The sequence below is a fragment of the Haemaphysalis longicornis genome, unplaced genomic scaffold, assembly GCF_048455015.1.
Source record: "Haemaphysalis longicornis isolate Haplotype H1 unplaced genomic scaffold, Haemaphysalis longicornis Haplotype H1 scaffold_485, whole genome shotgun sequence".
In the NCBI taxonomy this organism is placed as follows: Eukaryota; Metazoa; Arthropoda; class Arachnida; order Ixodida; family Ixodidae; genus Haemaphysalis; species Haemaphysalis longicornis.
Window position 1 is genome coordinate 117973 of NW_027526382.1, and position 16246 is coordinate 134218.

General features: G+C 47.9%; 1 protein-coding gene across 1 annotated transcript; it reads right to left on the bottom strand.

The window, feature by feature from the left end:
* Positions 1-2257: 2257 nt before the first annotated feature.
* Positions 2258-7414, bottom strand: LOC144137719 (salivary anticoagulant protein P23-like). Its single transcript, XM_077669658.1, has 4 exons — positions 7274-7414; positions 5132-5194; positions 3174-3578; positions 2258-2546 (listed from the first exon to the last, which is right to left on the bottom strand). Exons 2-4 carry the CDS (start codon positions 5172-5174, stop codon positions 2335-2337), a joined length of 660 nt encoding a protein of 219 aa, XP_077525784.1. The 5' UTR covers positions 5175-5194; positions 7274-7414; the 3' UTR covers positions 2258-2334.
* Between the last annotated feature and the right edge of the window lie 8832 nt (positions 7415-16246).

Genomic DNA, 16246 nt, shown 5'->3' on the forward strand with positions numbered 1-16246 from the left:
CTTTGGGAGAGATGTGGAAGCCTGCGGACAAAACGATCGCGGCGTGCCAGTCATATGAAGAACTTTCGGTGGCAAGTTCGGAAATCCAGGCGAGGCGCCACAGCCGGGTCTCCGACAAAGGAATAGCGGCCGCCAGCTCTGCTGTTTCTCCAGCCTTGCATCACTAGTGCAAGCCAAGCCAATTTTTTTTTATCGTTTTTTTTTTTTCATTGTTTCATTTTCTCAAGGGTACAACCTCAAGTTTCGTTTCGGTTGCGTGTAAAAATTTGCCTCTGACTGCGCATGCCAAAGTGTTGGATATTTCCTGGCAGGCAGGAAACGGTTACCTGGTTCTCCCTCTTACTGACAACGTCAAGTTAAAAAATGTTGCGTTTGTATATGAAGGTGCACACCTGCCAGTGTTGCGGAGTTACTACTCCAGAATTGGAATGACTACAGACTGATTCCACGTTTTCGCGACGCCGGAATGGAATGGGAATGGAGTGGGCTGAGTTTTTAGACTAGCTGTGTCGCTCTTAAGCTCCGACCTACAGCCAGGCCGGCTCTTGAACTAGCTTCACTACAACACAGGCGGGCAATCGCTGTCTAGTTTTGCGGCGGCTGCTACGAACTCGAGGGTGAAATGGGTGACTTCCAGTGAATCTGCCATGAGAGAAGCTGTAGACAGGTAAATGTTTCGGCACCTGAGGGGCGCCAAAGCAACAACGCTGCGCGACTGCCGCAATTTTTTTATATATAGTAACTATTCCGCAACCACTCGTCCCCGTCATGGAGATTCCAACCTCTGCTGCCGTGGATCTCGTCTTACTGGGTAGTATAAATGAGCGATTTTTTAAATGCCAGTTGCCAGCCTCAGATAAAATAAAACGTAATGTTCCGAAATAAAATACAACATTTCAACAGATTGCGGGCGGTTGCGACACGGCCACAATCTCAAATTCCAGTGCGTTCACATCATTTCACAACGTTAACACAACTGTGCCGTGACGGTATTTGTCACCTTTTTACGCTCCAACATCGTAGTTAAGGAGTTCGCTATTAGTTTACCGCTTACAAATTTTACTTCTCGCAGAGAGCATGCGATATCAGGTGTGTGACGCGAACTGTTGGCAGGCGGTGTGCTGGGAATGGTGGCACGCATGGGACACTTTTAGAGGTGATCCTCGCTCAAGCATTACGTGACTCAGGTGGAGAAAAATGCGTTGCCCCCATATATCTGCGTAATGTCAGAAACGTGGTAGCAAAATTCCAGTTAGCAGCGAACGCGGGTATGCATTGGCCGCGAATAGGCTGCGAACGCGAGTATGCGCCGGCCTGGCGTCCCCATTGGCTGGTAGTACTGGTACGCGAGATGGGGCTGAACGAAAAAGGGTAACGATGTATTGTAAATTTCTATTCGGCAAGGGGTGGCCGATATGGCCTAAGAAAAGATGTAAAAAGGTGTAAATGTAGCGAGCCGAACGGCTGGCGAGGGAGGGGTGGACGTGGGTATGCCATGGCCAGACGTTAATCCTAACGTGCACGCTTTGAGGTCTAACGTCTTTAACTGGTGCCCGCAGATTGAGGTACAATAAGTTTGGCGTTGCTTGACATATCGTTAAGCTGAACGATAACGTTGCCTGACGTTAAGCCAGAACACAGGCCCAACAAAAATGTCTGTCGAAGAACAACGGATAGAAGAAGGAAAAAGCGCGAGAGAAAAGATGGTAATGATGAAAAGGTCTGTTAGCGGTGTTTCATGTTTCGCAACATACGTTTCATGTTTCGCAACATGAAACGTATACAGCGACACAGAAGTGAGCAACATAACTCGGTAAGATAACTGAAACGGTAATGATGCGCCCACATTCTCACGCCACAAAAGAATGTATAGGTGCCCCGATAGCTTTTTTTATGCATCTTTCTCTACAAGAGATGTCACCAAGCTGCCGCTATCCCTCGACTTTGGCGACGTGCATGCATATTTTTGCAGTTCTCAACGCGTCTGATAACTTCAGCGTTATGTATAGCGTTCGTAGGTAACTCTATCCAGCCACCAAGAAGTATTTTCTACGTTGATGAATTACAGGAATGGAATTGAACTTCCCGGTCATTCCAGGAGTGGGAATGCGCAAAATTTTGGCATGCCGGAATTGATGGGGCTGCCCATTCCGCAACACTGACCCCCGCAAACATGTTCGCGCTCCTAGAAGGTTTTATGTCGGTTACGTGGTAGTATATATGAAAAGATCACTGCTGAAGATTTATGAGACACGTGCGTGTTTTAATTCTGTTCCTTGTTTATTGTCTATTTCAAACGAAGTGACTGTGGCGGCCCAATCATGTGCCTGCTCTTCAGGGGCTGGGCAGGGGCACTCTTCCGACAGAACGGCTGAGGGCCTCCCGGAAGGAGCTGTACAGGATTCCCTGCAGGATGCCAGAGGCCGCCTGCTTGATGGCCTTGATCAGCTTCTTCTCCCGCTTATCGTTCAGCTCGAGCTTCTTGTTGACGTTCAGGCGGAATTCGATGCCAGTCACGGTGAGCGTCCTGAGGGTAGCAGTGCGACCTAGCCAGGGTGCGAAAGAATGAGTAAATGACACAGAGAAACAAAATGGCGCTGACAGAATTTCATGTCTCAAAGAAGCTGGCGTTGTGGGATTGAAAATGGAAATGCGAGAGAAAGGATGGAGGAAGGTTGCTTGATGAAATTAACAAACTGTCTGTCACACATAATTTGTGATAATCTAAATTTTGAAAAAATGCGCTCTGAGAACTGCACCGAGCCATTTTTAATAAATACCATGCATTTATACTGGCAGCTTTCCCAGTTTCATGGTGATTGATCGTAAAATGGCGGTTTCTGCGGAGTGGGAGAAAGAAACGATGTGTATTTTTCCTCCTATCGTCCTCCGTCCAACGTTACGCAGTTTGTTTCTACTTTTTCTCCCTCCGCAACAGCCCGTAACATAATACAAAGTTTTAAGGAGGAATGAGCGCCCACCAACAACTTCCTCGTTTTCTTTGCAGTTCATCGTTTCTTATTATTTCGGGCTCGCGGCGTCCCAACTCGCAACACTGTTTCTCCGCCAGCGCGCAGTGCGCGATCCCGACAGACAACACGCCCAAAGCTGGCGGTGCAAACGAGCATAGTCCTGAATGTGCGGTCTAACTTTTGAAAACACGAGTTGCTCACCAGGTAACCCGGTGGCCTCTACGAAGGCATTGGTCTTCTCCACGACCAGGTCGAGGCTGATGTTCTTCTTGCCGCCCAGGAAGGTGAAGCCGGTGTAGTTTCCATCGTACGTGAGGCGTAGGTTGTCCAGAGACAGGTAACAGCCCGTGGTGACGTTCGTACCCTGCCAGCCGGGCACGCCGCAGTCTCCGCGACGGCGGACTACGCTCGACAGTCCATAGAGCACGCCTGTCCGAAAGTGGGCCTTGACGTCACGGTTGGTCGGACCTGTCGAGTCCACTTTGACGTTGAAACCCGGCAAGTACACGGGATCCAGGTTGAGAGAGCGCACATTTGCCGGCAGGTGAGTGCGGAGCACCAAGTCTATGTAGTTGTTGGCATCCTGCTTGCTGCCAGCCAGTGCACCTGCGAGAAATGGCACCATGAGGGACCGAAATCCGCGGGGTCGACTGACACCCACAATATTCGCCGGGAGTGCGATCAGACCCATGCCGGCACTCAAGCTGGTATAGCGGAGTTTTCTTCGTTCAGCCAACTTACGATGTCATACTACATTAACGCACGTGATTAGAAGTCTCATGTCACAAAAAAGCCGCCGGTGTACATCTGTGGACAGACGTGTTAAGCGTAACGCCGCCGAGCTGAGAAAGAGGGTAGCGGCGGAGCACCAAAGGAGAGTAGGAAATCATGTCACGCTCAGAGTTGCCTCTGGGCCAGCTTGGCCATCGGCAGATGTGCATCACTCGCAAACAAGTCGAGACTATACAACGAAGACGTGAAGCCGACACGGACCAGCGAAGGCAACGCTGTTTTTTGGGCGCCGTCCGACGTCGCACCAAGATTTGTTTCGAACCTTCAATCAGTGTCCGCCTGATCATTTCGCGCTAACGGGGTTCTCTCACAAGGGGTAAAACGGTGAGGAAAAATGCGGACGTAATACTGTCGCATTATTCCGATTGATCGCCGTTCCAATTTTTCACCCGAAAACATGCTTACGTTCCCAGCGCGCAAAACAAGTGTCGGCTGGAATTTTATACGTGTATTGCGGCATCGAGCTTTTATGAAGATAGTGCACACCGCCAAATCCGCAAATGAAAGACTTTAGACGTAATGTAGCGTAAATTTCAAGATGGCAGCGAAGTTCGTAAAAAAAAAAAAAAAAAGCTGAGGCTTGAAAGCGCCTGCCAGGCTTCGCTAGTGGTATACTTACAAACTAAAAAAATACCTACCGTGCCATCACTGAACGCACACACAAACACACGCACGCACGCAAAAAGCGCGCATGCACGCGCGCATTAACTATATTAACCAAATTGCATTTTGTGAGAGAGCAGTATACGGTACAGGACGTGGCGTTAGTGGAATGCTTCCATGCAAAAGATGACCACCCTAGTAGCCACATCGCAATACAAAAGCAATACCCTATAGAGTATTGCTTTTGTGTTGCGATGTGGCTGTGGAAAAGAAATGCATAGTATGCATAGTGAGGGCTCGAAAGGTCAATACGAGGAGAGGCGGAGGGAACAGAAAGGGCATTGCGAATAAAGTTTTCGCAAAGTGCAATTACTTGTCTTTGCTCAATCATTCGGTATAGTGAGTTGGACAGTCGTTGTAGGCGATACCAACAGCTTCGCTGTTCAACCACTTTAAAAGCGTAGATTGGATCTCAATTTTTTTTATAACGTACGAACATCGTTTTGCATCTAGAGCGTAGTTTTTAAAACAAATTCGACCGAAACAATTTTTTTATTTCATTTTCGATACTGTTTGGTATCAGCAAAAAATAAAAGGAATTTTTGTGTTACTTCGTTCACTTTATTCCGACGAGAAAAAACAAAGAATAACATGCCCCACGTACTGTGATGGCGGCGGACAAGAGATAGGCTGTATTCCAAATTAGACGCGTTTCCCGCTGCAGCTGCTACTCTAGCCAAACATTTACGTCAGTAGAAACTTACCGACGACGAGCAGGCTGAAAGTGATGATAGATGGGATGGCCATATTTGTTTTTGTGGTAGATCCTGTAAGAATGAAAACCAGAACACCTTAGTGATTTCTTACATAGCCAGAAATTTCAGGCTAACGGTGCGAATTGCGTATAATCTGTAAAACCATTTCATCAACGCGATATTTCGCATACGCAAAGCTGTGCCTTGAATGCTAATTATGTTTGACAGCATTCTAGAACATACGATTGCTTTTTCTTTAAACTTGCCGTCACAAACTCCTGCTCATTGAGTTACGCCTAATGGCTTCCAACGCTGTAGATTATCAGATAACAGAGCAGAAGACGAAAGGCAGATAAAAGGGAACTGACAGTGCAGACTATGGCACCTGGTTCCCCTTAAACATGGAACTGCACTCAAAGCAAGCTTTTTAACCTTTGCTTTCTATACTAACCGTGCGAAATGTCATTATAGAGCACTTATAAGAGCTTCCGAGTACCGTTCCTTTTCTTTTTCTTTGGGAGGGAGGGGGCTTACGCGCCTGGGTTACGAGGCGTCCCGTAGTGGAGGGCTGCGTACTAACTCAGACCACCGGGCGGATCTTGAACGTGCGCCGAAATATTGACACACTGGCGCTTCAGTTTTTCGCCTCCATCACAAAAACGGCGACCAGGATCGAACCCACGTCCTTGGGCTCAGCAGCACACCGCCTTAGCTACTGAGCCATTACGGCGGGTGTTGAGTAACTATCAAGCCTTGAAATTATTGTGAAGTCCCAAAATTCTGTACATGGGGAATCATGTCACCCTGTATCAGAAATTCAGTGAACCCCTATCTCTCAGCTTGGCCGTCCCTAAAAAGGCCTGGACCTATGAATATTTTGTTCACTTATTAATTAGTCTAGCGTAAGCAAAACGTATTTCCCTCATTTTGTTGACAACGTTAGGCTGGATGTTATATTGACCTGAATATTGCACTGTGCTCGTTAGGATTTATCAGGAACAAACGTTGGGAATTATTTGGCATTACTATGAACGGATAACACAAACCACGTATTTTTCAGGTTTGATTGAATTTACGTAACATACGGTATATGAAATTACCCCATAAACCCACTGGCTACATCAACGCAGTGGGCTATGTATTCAGGATTTCGATATTTCGATTCGGCGGGGGGGGGGGGCAGTTCCGCCCCTCCCCTCCCCTCAATCGTCCTCCTTTTTTCCCTTCTCAATCTCAATTTCCTTTCCAAACTCCTCCTCCTGTTTTGTGATGGCGTAACCGCGCCCCAAAAAGAGAAGGAGAACGTGAGAGTATGAACAACTATAATAAAAGGAGGCACAAAAGGCCTAAACAAGGATTAATTACAGAAATTAAAAATAAGTAACTTCGTGGTGTCATAGACGTGCTGTTGAACTTCCGATATTTTGACCACTTTTCTATTCAGGAGGGTTACAACTCGAAATTGCTGATCGTCGGTATGACTACTGGCAACGAATCCGCGTAAGCTGGAGGTAGGAAAATATTTTTTCTGTAGTATATATAGTTATTCGATATTAGGCAGAGCTACTGGCCTCGCCCATTCCCCTCCCCCCAACCCCAAGCTCGGAATTTTTTCTTTTCTTGGGGGCTATCGCTTCTTACTTTACATTCGTGTTGCTATTATTATTATTTTCTTCAGGGCATTATAAAATGTCTGATCATGGTGGTGAGTACCGCAGTCGAAGCCGCGTAATCTTAATTAGGACATCACTACCGAGAGAAAAATATTTTTCGGTAGCCGTTATTTTATGACAGGCAAAATCAATGGCCCTCCCCCCTAGAAGCCGAAATTTCGGGTGTGCCTCCTCTTCTCTTCCCCCCTTTCTTTTTTGCGTACGCCAGTGACACTGCGCATGCCAATCCCCCACGGATATTGGGATCATCTCTGTAATGGCAGCACAACGATATCACCTGCCACAGCACGATGAACAAGCCGCCGTTTCTGGTTGAATGAAATTATACAATGGCATTGACTTCATTTTCTCAGTGCGCATATACGTGCTTCGATTTCTTCTTAGGCTATGAAACCAGCTGCAGCTGGAAGTGTGCTAGTTTACTGTGTTGTGCCATAGAACTGCTATTCATGCAAAGCAACGAATGAAACCTGCTCACCTGCTCGCCGCTTGCCTCCAAACGCTGTGCAAAACCTATTTCCAGGCTGTTTTATACGTATCTTTATCAGCTGACTAGGTGGAAGATGTCTGGGGCTTCAGCTGTTGCACAGCCTTCGACCCCGATAGGGTCGAAGCGACGAGCCTTGACTTATCTGGGAAAGCACCGCCCGCTGCTTCTGGAGCGCCGTTCTCAGGCGCTCATTTTCTTTTGCGTTTTTTTTTCTCCTGCTTATTTGCCCCAGATAGCCCGACAGGCCGAAACAATGAGAGCCGGTAAGAAAGGATAGTGACTCCGCAAACACCGACAGTATTGCCGACGGCGTTGCTCAGGTATTGGGAGACTTCCGGGCAATACCTGCGCGCGGGGCAGGAAGGGAGCGTAGTGGGCCACTGCGTACCTCCTCTTATCATGCAGAATTTCACCTGCCCGTAGTCGTATCGAGAAAGAGCCAATACCCCCGGATACAAACAAAACCGTGTCGTCACTCCTAGGCCACTAAGGTGCTAAGAGGGGCAAAGCTTGAAGCGACCATAAAGACACAATAGAACTTTGTTTTATTTAAAAGAACGAACCAGGGATCCTCGAGAGGACCAGGAGCGATGTCTTTTGGAAGGAGCTTACCCGATCTTGCACCACCACAATCGCGCAGTTGTGCTTGTTGGAGGCAAAGCCTACTTAGGTGCCGGAAAATTTCCGGTGTGGTTGATTTCTCGTGGGGCATGATCGGCTGCGCGTGCGAAGCGTCACGATGAGCAGCCCGGGTAGCCAATCACGCGAGAGCTCATGAGAAATCAGCCCAACCAGAATTTGTTCGGCACCTAAGCATGATTTGCCCTTTGATGGTGGCTTTGGCCGGCGGCCGCTAATCACATAAACCAGCTTCTGTGACGTCATCAGGACCGTGCGAGAAAGTGGCCAGTGAGGCTCCAACTGCTTCGCCTGTTTTGAGTAATATCTTGCTTAGTTGTTAGAAGTTGGCGTTAAAATTGTCGTCACTGTTATTGGGGAAACACTTTTATCGTAGAATACGACGTTTGCCCTGCCCTGGCCAACAAACATTGTCCTTTAGTACGTACGTATGTCACGTCCTCTTCGTCGTCTCATCACCGTCCTCATCATCGTTAGGCACCAAAGGGGATCCACCTGCCGTAATAGAGGGTTCCCCTGGGCTCCCCACATCGCGCGCTATGTCAGTCCTATAGCTGCGAGCAGGGTTCAGGTTTGGTGAGGAGTCTGGATGAGTACTTCTCAATCGTGCACTAGGAGCGTGTGTACGCATACATATACATAGAAATGTAAGCAAACAGTCAACGCGCATAGAAGCGTGCACCTATTTACTACACGATAATGGGAATCGTAAAATGGTATAGGGAAGAAAGAAAATGGCGAAAAATGATCCTTCCGGGTAGGATCCGAGCCCACAACCTTGGGATACGGATCGAAATTTGCGGGTGTGTATGAATATACTGCTCACTTAACGGATTGTATGTTTTTACCAGTTCCCTCGCTGTAGACATTAAGAGATTTTTTCCCCTCTTTTTCTCGGTATATTTGTAGCATATATAAAGTGTGCTGCTTTTATTTCAGGGCAACGGGCTTCGTCTAAATGTCGATAAAACCTGGAGAAAATTCGGGTCGACAGGCCTCATCTAAATTTAGATATACGTATACGGCCTTTGCCGTTCTATATTCTTTTTTTTTTTATTTCGGAAGCATCACTAAGACGCTTGTCAAGCAGCCTGCGGTCTGCCTGTGCGCCTCCGCCTTCACGTTAGCGACGTGCGAAGTGACACGCCAATGTCCCACACGAGGGAAAATGGTCGCGCGACTTTGCCACTCTTCGGCGAGATGATGATGATGATGATGATGATGATGATGATGATGATGATGATGATGATGATGATGATGATGGGACGTTCATGGGAGGCGATGGCTGAGCCATCTCCTTTCTTTTCCAGATACGTACGGTTTGATTACACTTAATCTTACAAAAAACAAATGGCAAACGGCAGGAGTGGCAGTTACATGGTCACTCTATCAGACGCAACCTGTCCGGCCAGGGGCTGCACTCAAAGCGGGTCCCTGTCAGCCGACCGACCGAAAAGAACGTGTTCAAAATGGCGCCCCTAATACTGGTAATGTGGGCGGGGATGAAATCCTTGTCCCTCGTGAGCAGCGAGATGGCGTGCTTATCACTTCGCTTGTAGTGGTGGCGAGCTGTTACGCCGCTGTAGGAGCACGCCACCTTTACCCCCGTTGGGGGAGAGTAAGAACGCTCTCTCCCCACACCGCTTCGTATTAAACACCACTGTCCTCTATGAGTGGTGCGGCTGGCATTAACGGGGCCACGAGGACAAAATACAACTCTGTTCAGTTTGAAAGAACTTTTTCGGTAGCTCGCTGAGCTCCATTCCAGCCACAAAATACGTTTTTTTTTTTAACAAAGGGAAAACGCAAGAAATGTTGAACAACTTTCAAATTTCGCGCCATAGTGACGCAATATGGGCAGGAGTGACGCGTTGCGCGCCGGAACTAAAACATTTAATCAGTGTGTTAACTACGCGTTAGCAGTCTAGTGGTACGATCAAGCGGAACTGGGGGTCCCGCTACAATCGCCCAGCCATGTTTTTTGGCGGTGTCTTAGGTTGGCGGCCACCAATCACACAAAAAAGATTCTGTGACGTCATACAGTAATCGCCGGAATGCGACTGCGGGGTCACCACTGTTGAGTCTGTTTTCTTTAACATCTCTATTATTTGTTTGAAGTTCGCGGTAAAATTGGTGTTGTTGTTGTCGAGCCAAAACAGCCCTTTTAATGAACCGAACTTGTGTTTGGTCTCCATGGCCCCTTTAAAGGTCCCCCTCATCCCGGAGGAGTGGACAATGATCTTCTTGACCATCACGTTCGTTTGTTATGGGAGGGAGCGCCACAGTACCTATTGCTAAGAATGACAACGTTACTACTCTTGCGGGATTCAAGCTCACTGCCTGCGATCGTATACCGCCCTTCATGCCGCTATCTTGTAATCTGGACGAAACGCAACTACCACTTCGCTCCGGAAAATGTTGATAATTTCCTGCTTGCGCATCTGGTAATGCTTTCAGCACTGCCTATCTAGGTTGCTCTAAAGAATGCAAATACATGCCGTCATTTTTTTAGACCTTTACGATTGCTGTATATAGCTGCAACGCGTTGAGAAACGCATGGTTGCAGCTATCTTATCGAATTGTAGCTACGTCGCAACTAAGTGGCTGCGCATGATACGAAACCGAAAGCTGAGCACAATGGAATGTGGATCGAATGTCGCATCTACAAAACTTTCAGACGAGTGAACAAACCACAAATTGATTGATTGATTGATTGATTGATTGATTGATTGATTGATTGATTGATTGATTGATTGATTGATTGATTGATTGATTGATTGTGAGGTTTTATACACCGACGCTGCAGGCGATGAGGCGCGACGTAGTTGAGGGCTCCGGATTAAAATCGACCACCTGGAAATTTTTAATGTGCTCCGAAATCTGGAACACACGGGCGTTTTCGCTTTTCGCCTCCATCAGCAAAGCGGCCGCCGCGTCCGGGAATCGAACCCGCGTCGTTGGGCTCAGCAGCACAACGCCTGGCCACTGCGCCACCACGGCGAGTATAAACTGCAAACTTCCGAGCCGTTACCCACTTTCGGCAACCAGACCCATTGAATTGCACTTAATGCCCAAAGTGAGTGGTAAACATTCCCGAATTACCTTATCAGACTGCGAAGGCAATCACGGTTCGAGTTTTGCCTGTCAGTTTACGCGCATTGTTTTACGAGAAGAGTATGTTCAGAAGTGCTTTTTCCTCGTATCATCCTCCCCGTCGATTAGCTGATGTCCGCAATGACGACACACTAGCAAATGCGTGGGGCTAAAATTGTTTAATATAGCAAACTCTTGATGAAAGCAACAGTCTCGAGAAGACGCTCGCCACGCCTTATTCTCTTGTTGTGGTAGTCTATAGTTTCTGCTTCGCCTCTGTGTCTTTTAACCATGAACCATGCACTAACGTGCCCAACAACACGTTCTTCTCAGTGACGAGCAGGCACTGGTCGTATTCTGCAGTGGCTAACGTATGCAAGCAGTAACTAATGATACCCTCGTCAAACTGCGCGCAGTGAGTTGTGAAAACAATTAAGAGGCCTGAAAACATGGTTTGTCCCAGCTGGCTGCATGTACTGGCTCAAATGTGAGTAGAGCGCGGTTGGGAGCTTCATCCGGCACGTTCGCACCGCGTCTGATTGCACGTCGATGGAAATTTTGCTGAACGCACGAGGCCAGTAAGAAAGAGTTCGAGCCAGACGATAACTGATAAGGGGGCGCCATAGACGTCAACTACACCGAGCCCGTTCTTACACACACGCCGGTTTTCCAGCCGTCTTATCGGCCTCAAGCACTTTGTTAGCTGGTTAAATATATTTTCAAGAATATATTGACATCCGTTCCCTCATTTTTGTGTGCTTTAGCCGATAATGCGAAATCATTCTGTATAACGGGCCGAGTTGTCCAATGGGCTGTACACCACGTGCACACGTGCCGTTTTTAAGCAAAGCTTATGTGACTAGGGTTCCGTCTGTTTTTGATGTCCCGGATTGAAAACTTCAGATGCTCCACGTGTATTTTAAGCGCAAGGCGTTCTATAGCGTGAGGCGTTGGAAAGCGAACGCCCCACATGTGTGTGTGTGTGTGGTCACCACGCGGTCGCCATCAAAGTCGCATGCAGTTCAAAACATTGATTTGGACCTCGTCTCGATCATCACTTGGATATGCATTTGGAGTGGGTTAGTTATCATTATTAGGCGCCATTTTCAATATCAGTAGAGTCAAAATAAAAGAGTGTGCGTGGGCGTATGCGTCTTTTTTAGGGATGACCACGGTTAACGTTCAAGATAAATAAAATTAGCTCGTACCTGTCATATGAACTCTTTGTCACCTCTATGTCGTGTGCTAAAAATCTTCGCTGGTCATGCACCTTCACAAAGTGGAATGGCTCACGATTCATTGTGTCCAGCATAATTTTATTCATTACCCAGCTCCTGTCTTATAGACGTATAAATCTTTTGCTGCTTATGCTTGGTTTCGGCGTTATGGGAGCGACATGTGAACTGAAACTGAGCATATAGGACGACAAAAGAAAAGGGAGCGACGGCAAGCACCACCGCACCATACAATGCAAGATTAGGACTTCAGGCGGCTCTCTCTCACGTTTCCAGGAGGGTCACGGAACTGCCTCGCTGATATCATCGAGCTAACAAAGAGGCGATAAATGAGTTAATCTTGACTGCTCCCGAAAGGCATCAGCATTTTATCGTTTACAATAGATCGACTCACCCGCCATGCAACCATTAGAAGGGCCTTAGCGTAAAGATCATACGGCGTTAACGGCTCATTATCACTATTTTCTGAAAATGCAGTAGGACGCGCCAGCAAAATTGCTCAAAAACGTTCCCGCAGCGCCCAGGACATCCAGGTCCGAAAGAAATGTCACGCAGAACAGCGCTAACCACATGGAGCGGTTTTCCACGCGAAGCGCAGAGTGGCATGTGTCAACCGACATTTCGCCGCGAAGAGAATGGCTCGTCGCTAGAAGCGTCCACGCACGCACGTACGCAGAAAAAATTAATATGGGCTTGGTATCTGCTAAAGACATTTTACGGCTAAAAAATTCTGTCAGTGCACTTCGGCTGAAGAAATTGGGACAGAACGCCCGCTGACACTAGCACAAGTGTCATTTTTCGGCGAAAGGAGATTAGAAATCCAGCTCCTCGGGTTTGCAGCATATAGTGCAAACTACATTTAAAAGAAGCTTGACCACACCTCCTCATTCCCGTTAGTTGCTTACGCTTATCACCCCATTTTTTTTTAGCTTTTTGTGCAGTGGTTCTGAGCCATGAGTGTGCCGGGAACCCTTTTGGGCTTGCAAAAGTGGTGGCGGACCCCGCGATAAACTGTTTACCCCTATCATAATGTCAAACAATTTGGACTTGCAGCTTACGTCACCCACCCACTTATTCAATGTCCGAATTCTGCGTCCTACTTTTACGCCGATGCGGGTCATATTGTTAAACCATTTGTTCTCGCATCTAAAAGTCTCCTGAGCACCTATGTTCTGCCTTTTCTGTGTCCGGCCTTTTCCCACAGTTGGCGTGTTGCTCAAAAATCTGATTGCAAAACATGTGATACGCGGAGAAACTAAACTAAACGTATCTGTCATGCAGCAAAGCCACCTCTTTGCATTGCCAAAGTTCTGGCAAAAAGGAGAAAAGAATGGCGGAAGGAGGGAAGGGGGAGGGGAGGGAAGGGGGGGGATAGGGCTTAGCGGGCCCCTGAAATGCCCTTGCAGACCCTCATTTGAGAAACACTGATCTAGTGAAAAAAACTGTGGTTGATTCCTCTGTCATCGGAATCGGTAAAACACGAAAGTGAAATGTGCAGCGAGATCTCCAGCTGAGCATGATTTGCGGGTCGGCGGCTGTCTTGTGGGTGTGCTTGGCGAGCGACGTCCTGCTGGCGGGTCGCTTCGGCAAAGGTGTACTGGCGTCATTTCCGTGACGGATATGACGTCAGTAATCTTGGTGTATCCCGGCATAAAACACTTTCGTGTTAAAATATAAAACCAGAAAACGAACAGCCCTATGTATAACATACTCTTTAGTACGTTGTACACCAAGATTACTGGCGTCATTTCCGTGACGGATATGACGTCAGTAAACTTGGTGTATTCCGGCATAAAACACTTTCGTGTTAAAATATAAAACCAGAAAACGAACAACCCTATGTATAACGTACTCTTTAGTACTAAAGGTTGCTTCCCCGCAAGAAGACCCTGTGTGCAGGGGTGCAGCCTTTACAGGCCGCTTGCTTCACTCTACTGGCGTCACTTCCGTGACGGATATGACGTATGTGAAATCTTCGTGTACCCGGGAATAAAACACTTTCGTGTTGAAAGCTAAAATGGCTGAATAAATTCGAAAGCAGACTGCAAGACAGCACATGTCGGCATAATTTAGGAGTGTTTGCTGAATGCACCCCTGCGCATACCAATTCTGCTCCGGATTACTTTCTCGTGGTTGGACTCAGCACATATGACCTGACCGAGGTAGTTATAATCTTCTACTTGTTCTAGCGTTTCGTTACACATGCTAAACAGGAAACTTTGGGCATGTTTATTCAACATTAATTTAGATTTATTAACAGCGGAGCTGTTGCACAAGCCGTAAGTTCGGTGTTGCAGGGAAAAAATACCAAGAAAATGCCGAGTGCTCGTGAGCGCGTGCCATGCGGCGATCGCCCAGCGTCCTCGGCATACGTAGTGGCTTTAGCAAAAAAACTAGCGAAAACCCCGAGGAGTCAGAAAATGCCCAGCGCTCGTGAGCGCGTGTATCGCGGCGACCGCCGAGAGCCCGGCTCGCGCAGTGGCTTTACCAAAAAAAAAAAAAAAAAAGAAAGAAAAACTCCCGTGCTGTCAAGCGCTACCGCGCATCTAAAAAAAACTCCACTGCGAATGCTAAAGATGAAAACACCTTGCTTGGGAGAGGACACCGCGGCCACCGCATTCTCTAGAAGCCATTATGGGTCATTGGAGACATGGGTATACGAGTGTGCCACTCCTTCCCGACACGACTTGCAGATCGCCGCCACCGCTGCCTCGAGTCGATGACGAAGAGCTGGTGGAAGTCTACAATGCTGAGGATGACTTCGCATCCACCATTCACCACGAAGAAGACGACGACCTCCTCAATGCATGTGGCGACGATTACTATAGCACTGCAACTATGCAAATAAACAGTGATACTGAAACGCTCACCTACAACAACTTCTCCATTCAAGTCTTGCGCGTGAGTGGAAGCTTCCCTGATTTTTTTCGTATTTATTCTGGTCCCACCGCCTTGCTTTCTGTATTTAGTTCATCAAGCATTTTTTGCGGGAGTTCTGCAGACTCGCCCAGCTGTTATGGGGCGATAATTATTTTTCTCCAAACAAGAAAGTCGAGGATGTCAACGTCGTCAATCGACGCACCGCCACAGGCATACGCACGTGGCACAGTCGGTTTCACGCAGCACACACCCACTTTGATTCTGGTATCGTGCCTTGCCGACATCGCTCAGCATTGACACGGGATGATTAGGCTGACTAGATGGGTGTCGCAGCATTCGACTCGAGACTAGCGCCTGCCGGGACCCGGCGCGATGCAGCGAACCACGAGTTTTCATTGCCCATGCGGGCCTTTCTGGGCTGGTGTGGCTGATGGGGGACCCGAAAGTCACTGCGCGAGGCCGGGCCGTTGTTCGGCAGACTCATGCCTCCCTTACACCGGTCCTCCAATTTTAACGCGATAGCGTTATTAGGCTCATTTCTTCCCCCCGTGCCTGCTAGCCGTCCGCTATCAGCCGTGCCCATCAAGCGTCCGCGGAAATGCGTCACCGCTGCCAACCGGAAGCTACGACTGAGGCAGGCAGAGGCGAGGGCCCACCTAAAAATCTGGAGTACCCGCAGCACCGATTGACATGTGGAAAGAAGGACAATGATGGTATCACCGGGACGAAAGAAAAAGATATAGGTCAGTACAGCAGGCGCCGCGTCTGCGCAGTGAAGTTCGTTCTACGTTCTCTGTGTCATAAAATGCTCGGCAGACCATCGCAAGCCGTGCCCGCAGCTGACGCCATCACACCAAACCGGCTGTTCCATCGCAACTAATGCGGGCACCAGCATTGTGGCACCTAACCAAACAGGGGGGCATAAAATTATCGCCAGTGTCTTAAAAACCAAGGGAGGTTTGGTTATGGGCACCAGCGAACTAAAATGTTTTCTAAAAAACCGTTCATAGTGCTTATTTATACTATTTTTAGTTTACTTTTCATATTTTCCGCGGTCCAGTCACAGCCGCAATGTGTGTGGAGCAAACGAGTCATGGCAGCACGCGGCCAAGAT

What these genes read in the sequence shown, in the direction of transcription:
- LOC144137719 (XM_077669658.1), bottom strand. Translation starts at nt 5,174, where the DNA reads ATGGCCATCCCATCTATCATCACTTTCAGCCTGCTCGTCGTCG. An exon ending in TTTCAGCCTGCTCGTCGTCG is followed by an intron (nt 3,579 to 5,131) that starts GTAAGTTTCTAC and finishes CATTTCTCGCAG; the next exon opens with GTGCACTGGCTGGCAGCAAG. An exon ending in AGAGGCCACCGGGTTACCTG is followed by an intron (nt 2,547 to 3,173) that starts GTGAGCAACTCG and finishes CACCCTGGCTAG; the next exon opens with GTCGCACTGCTACCCTCAGG.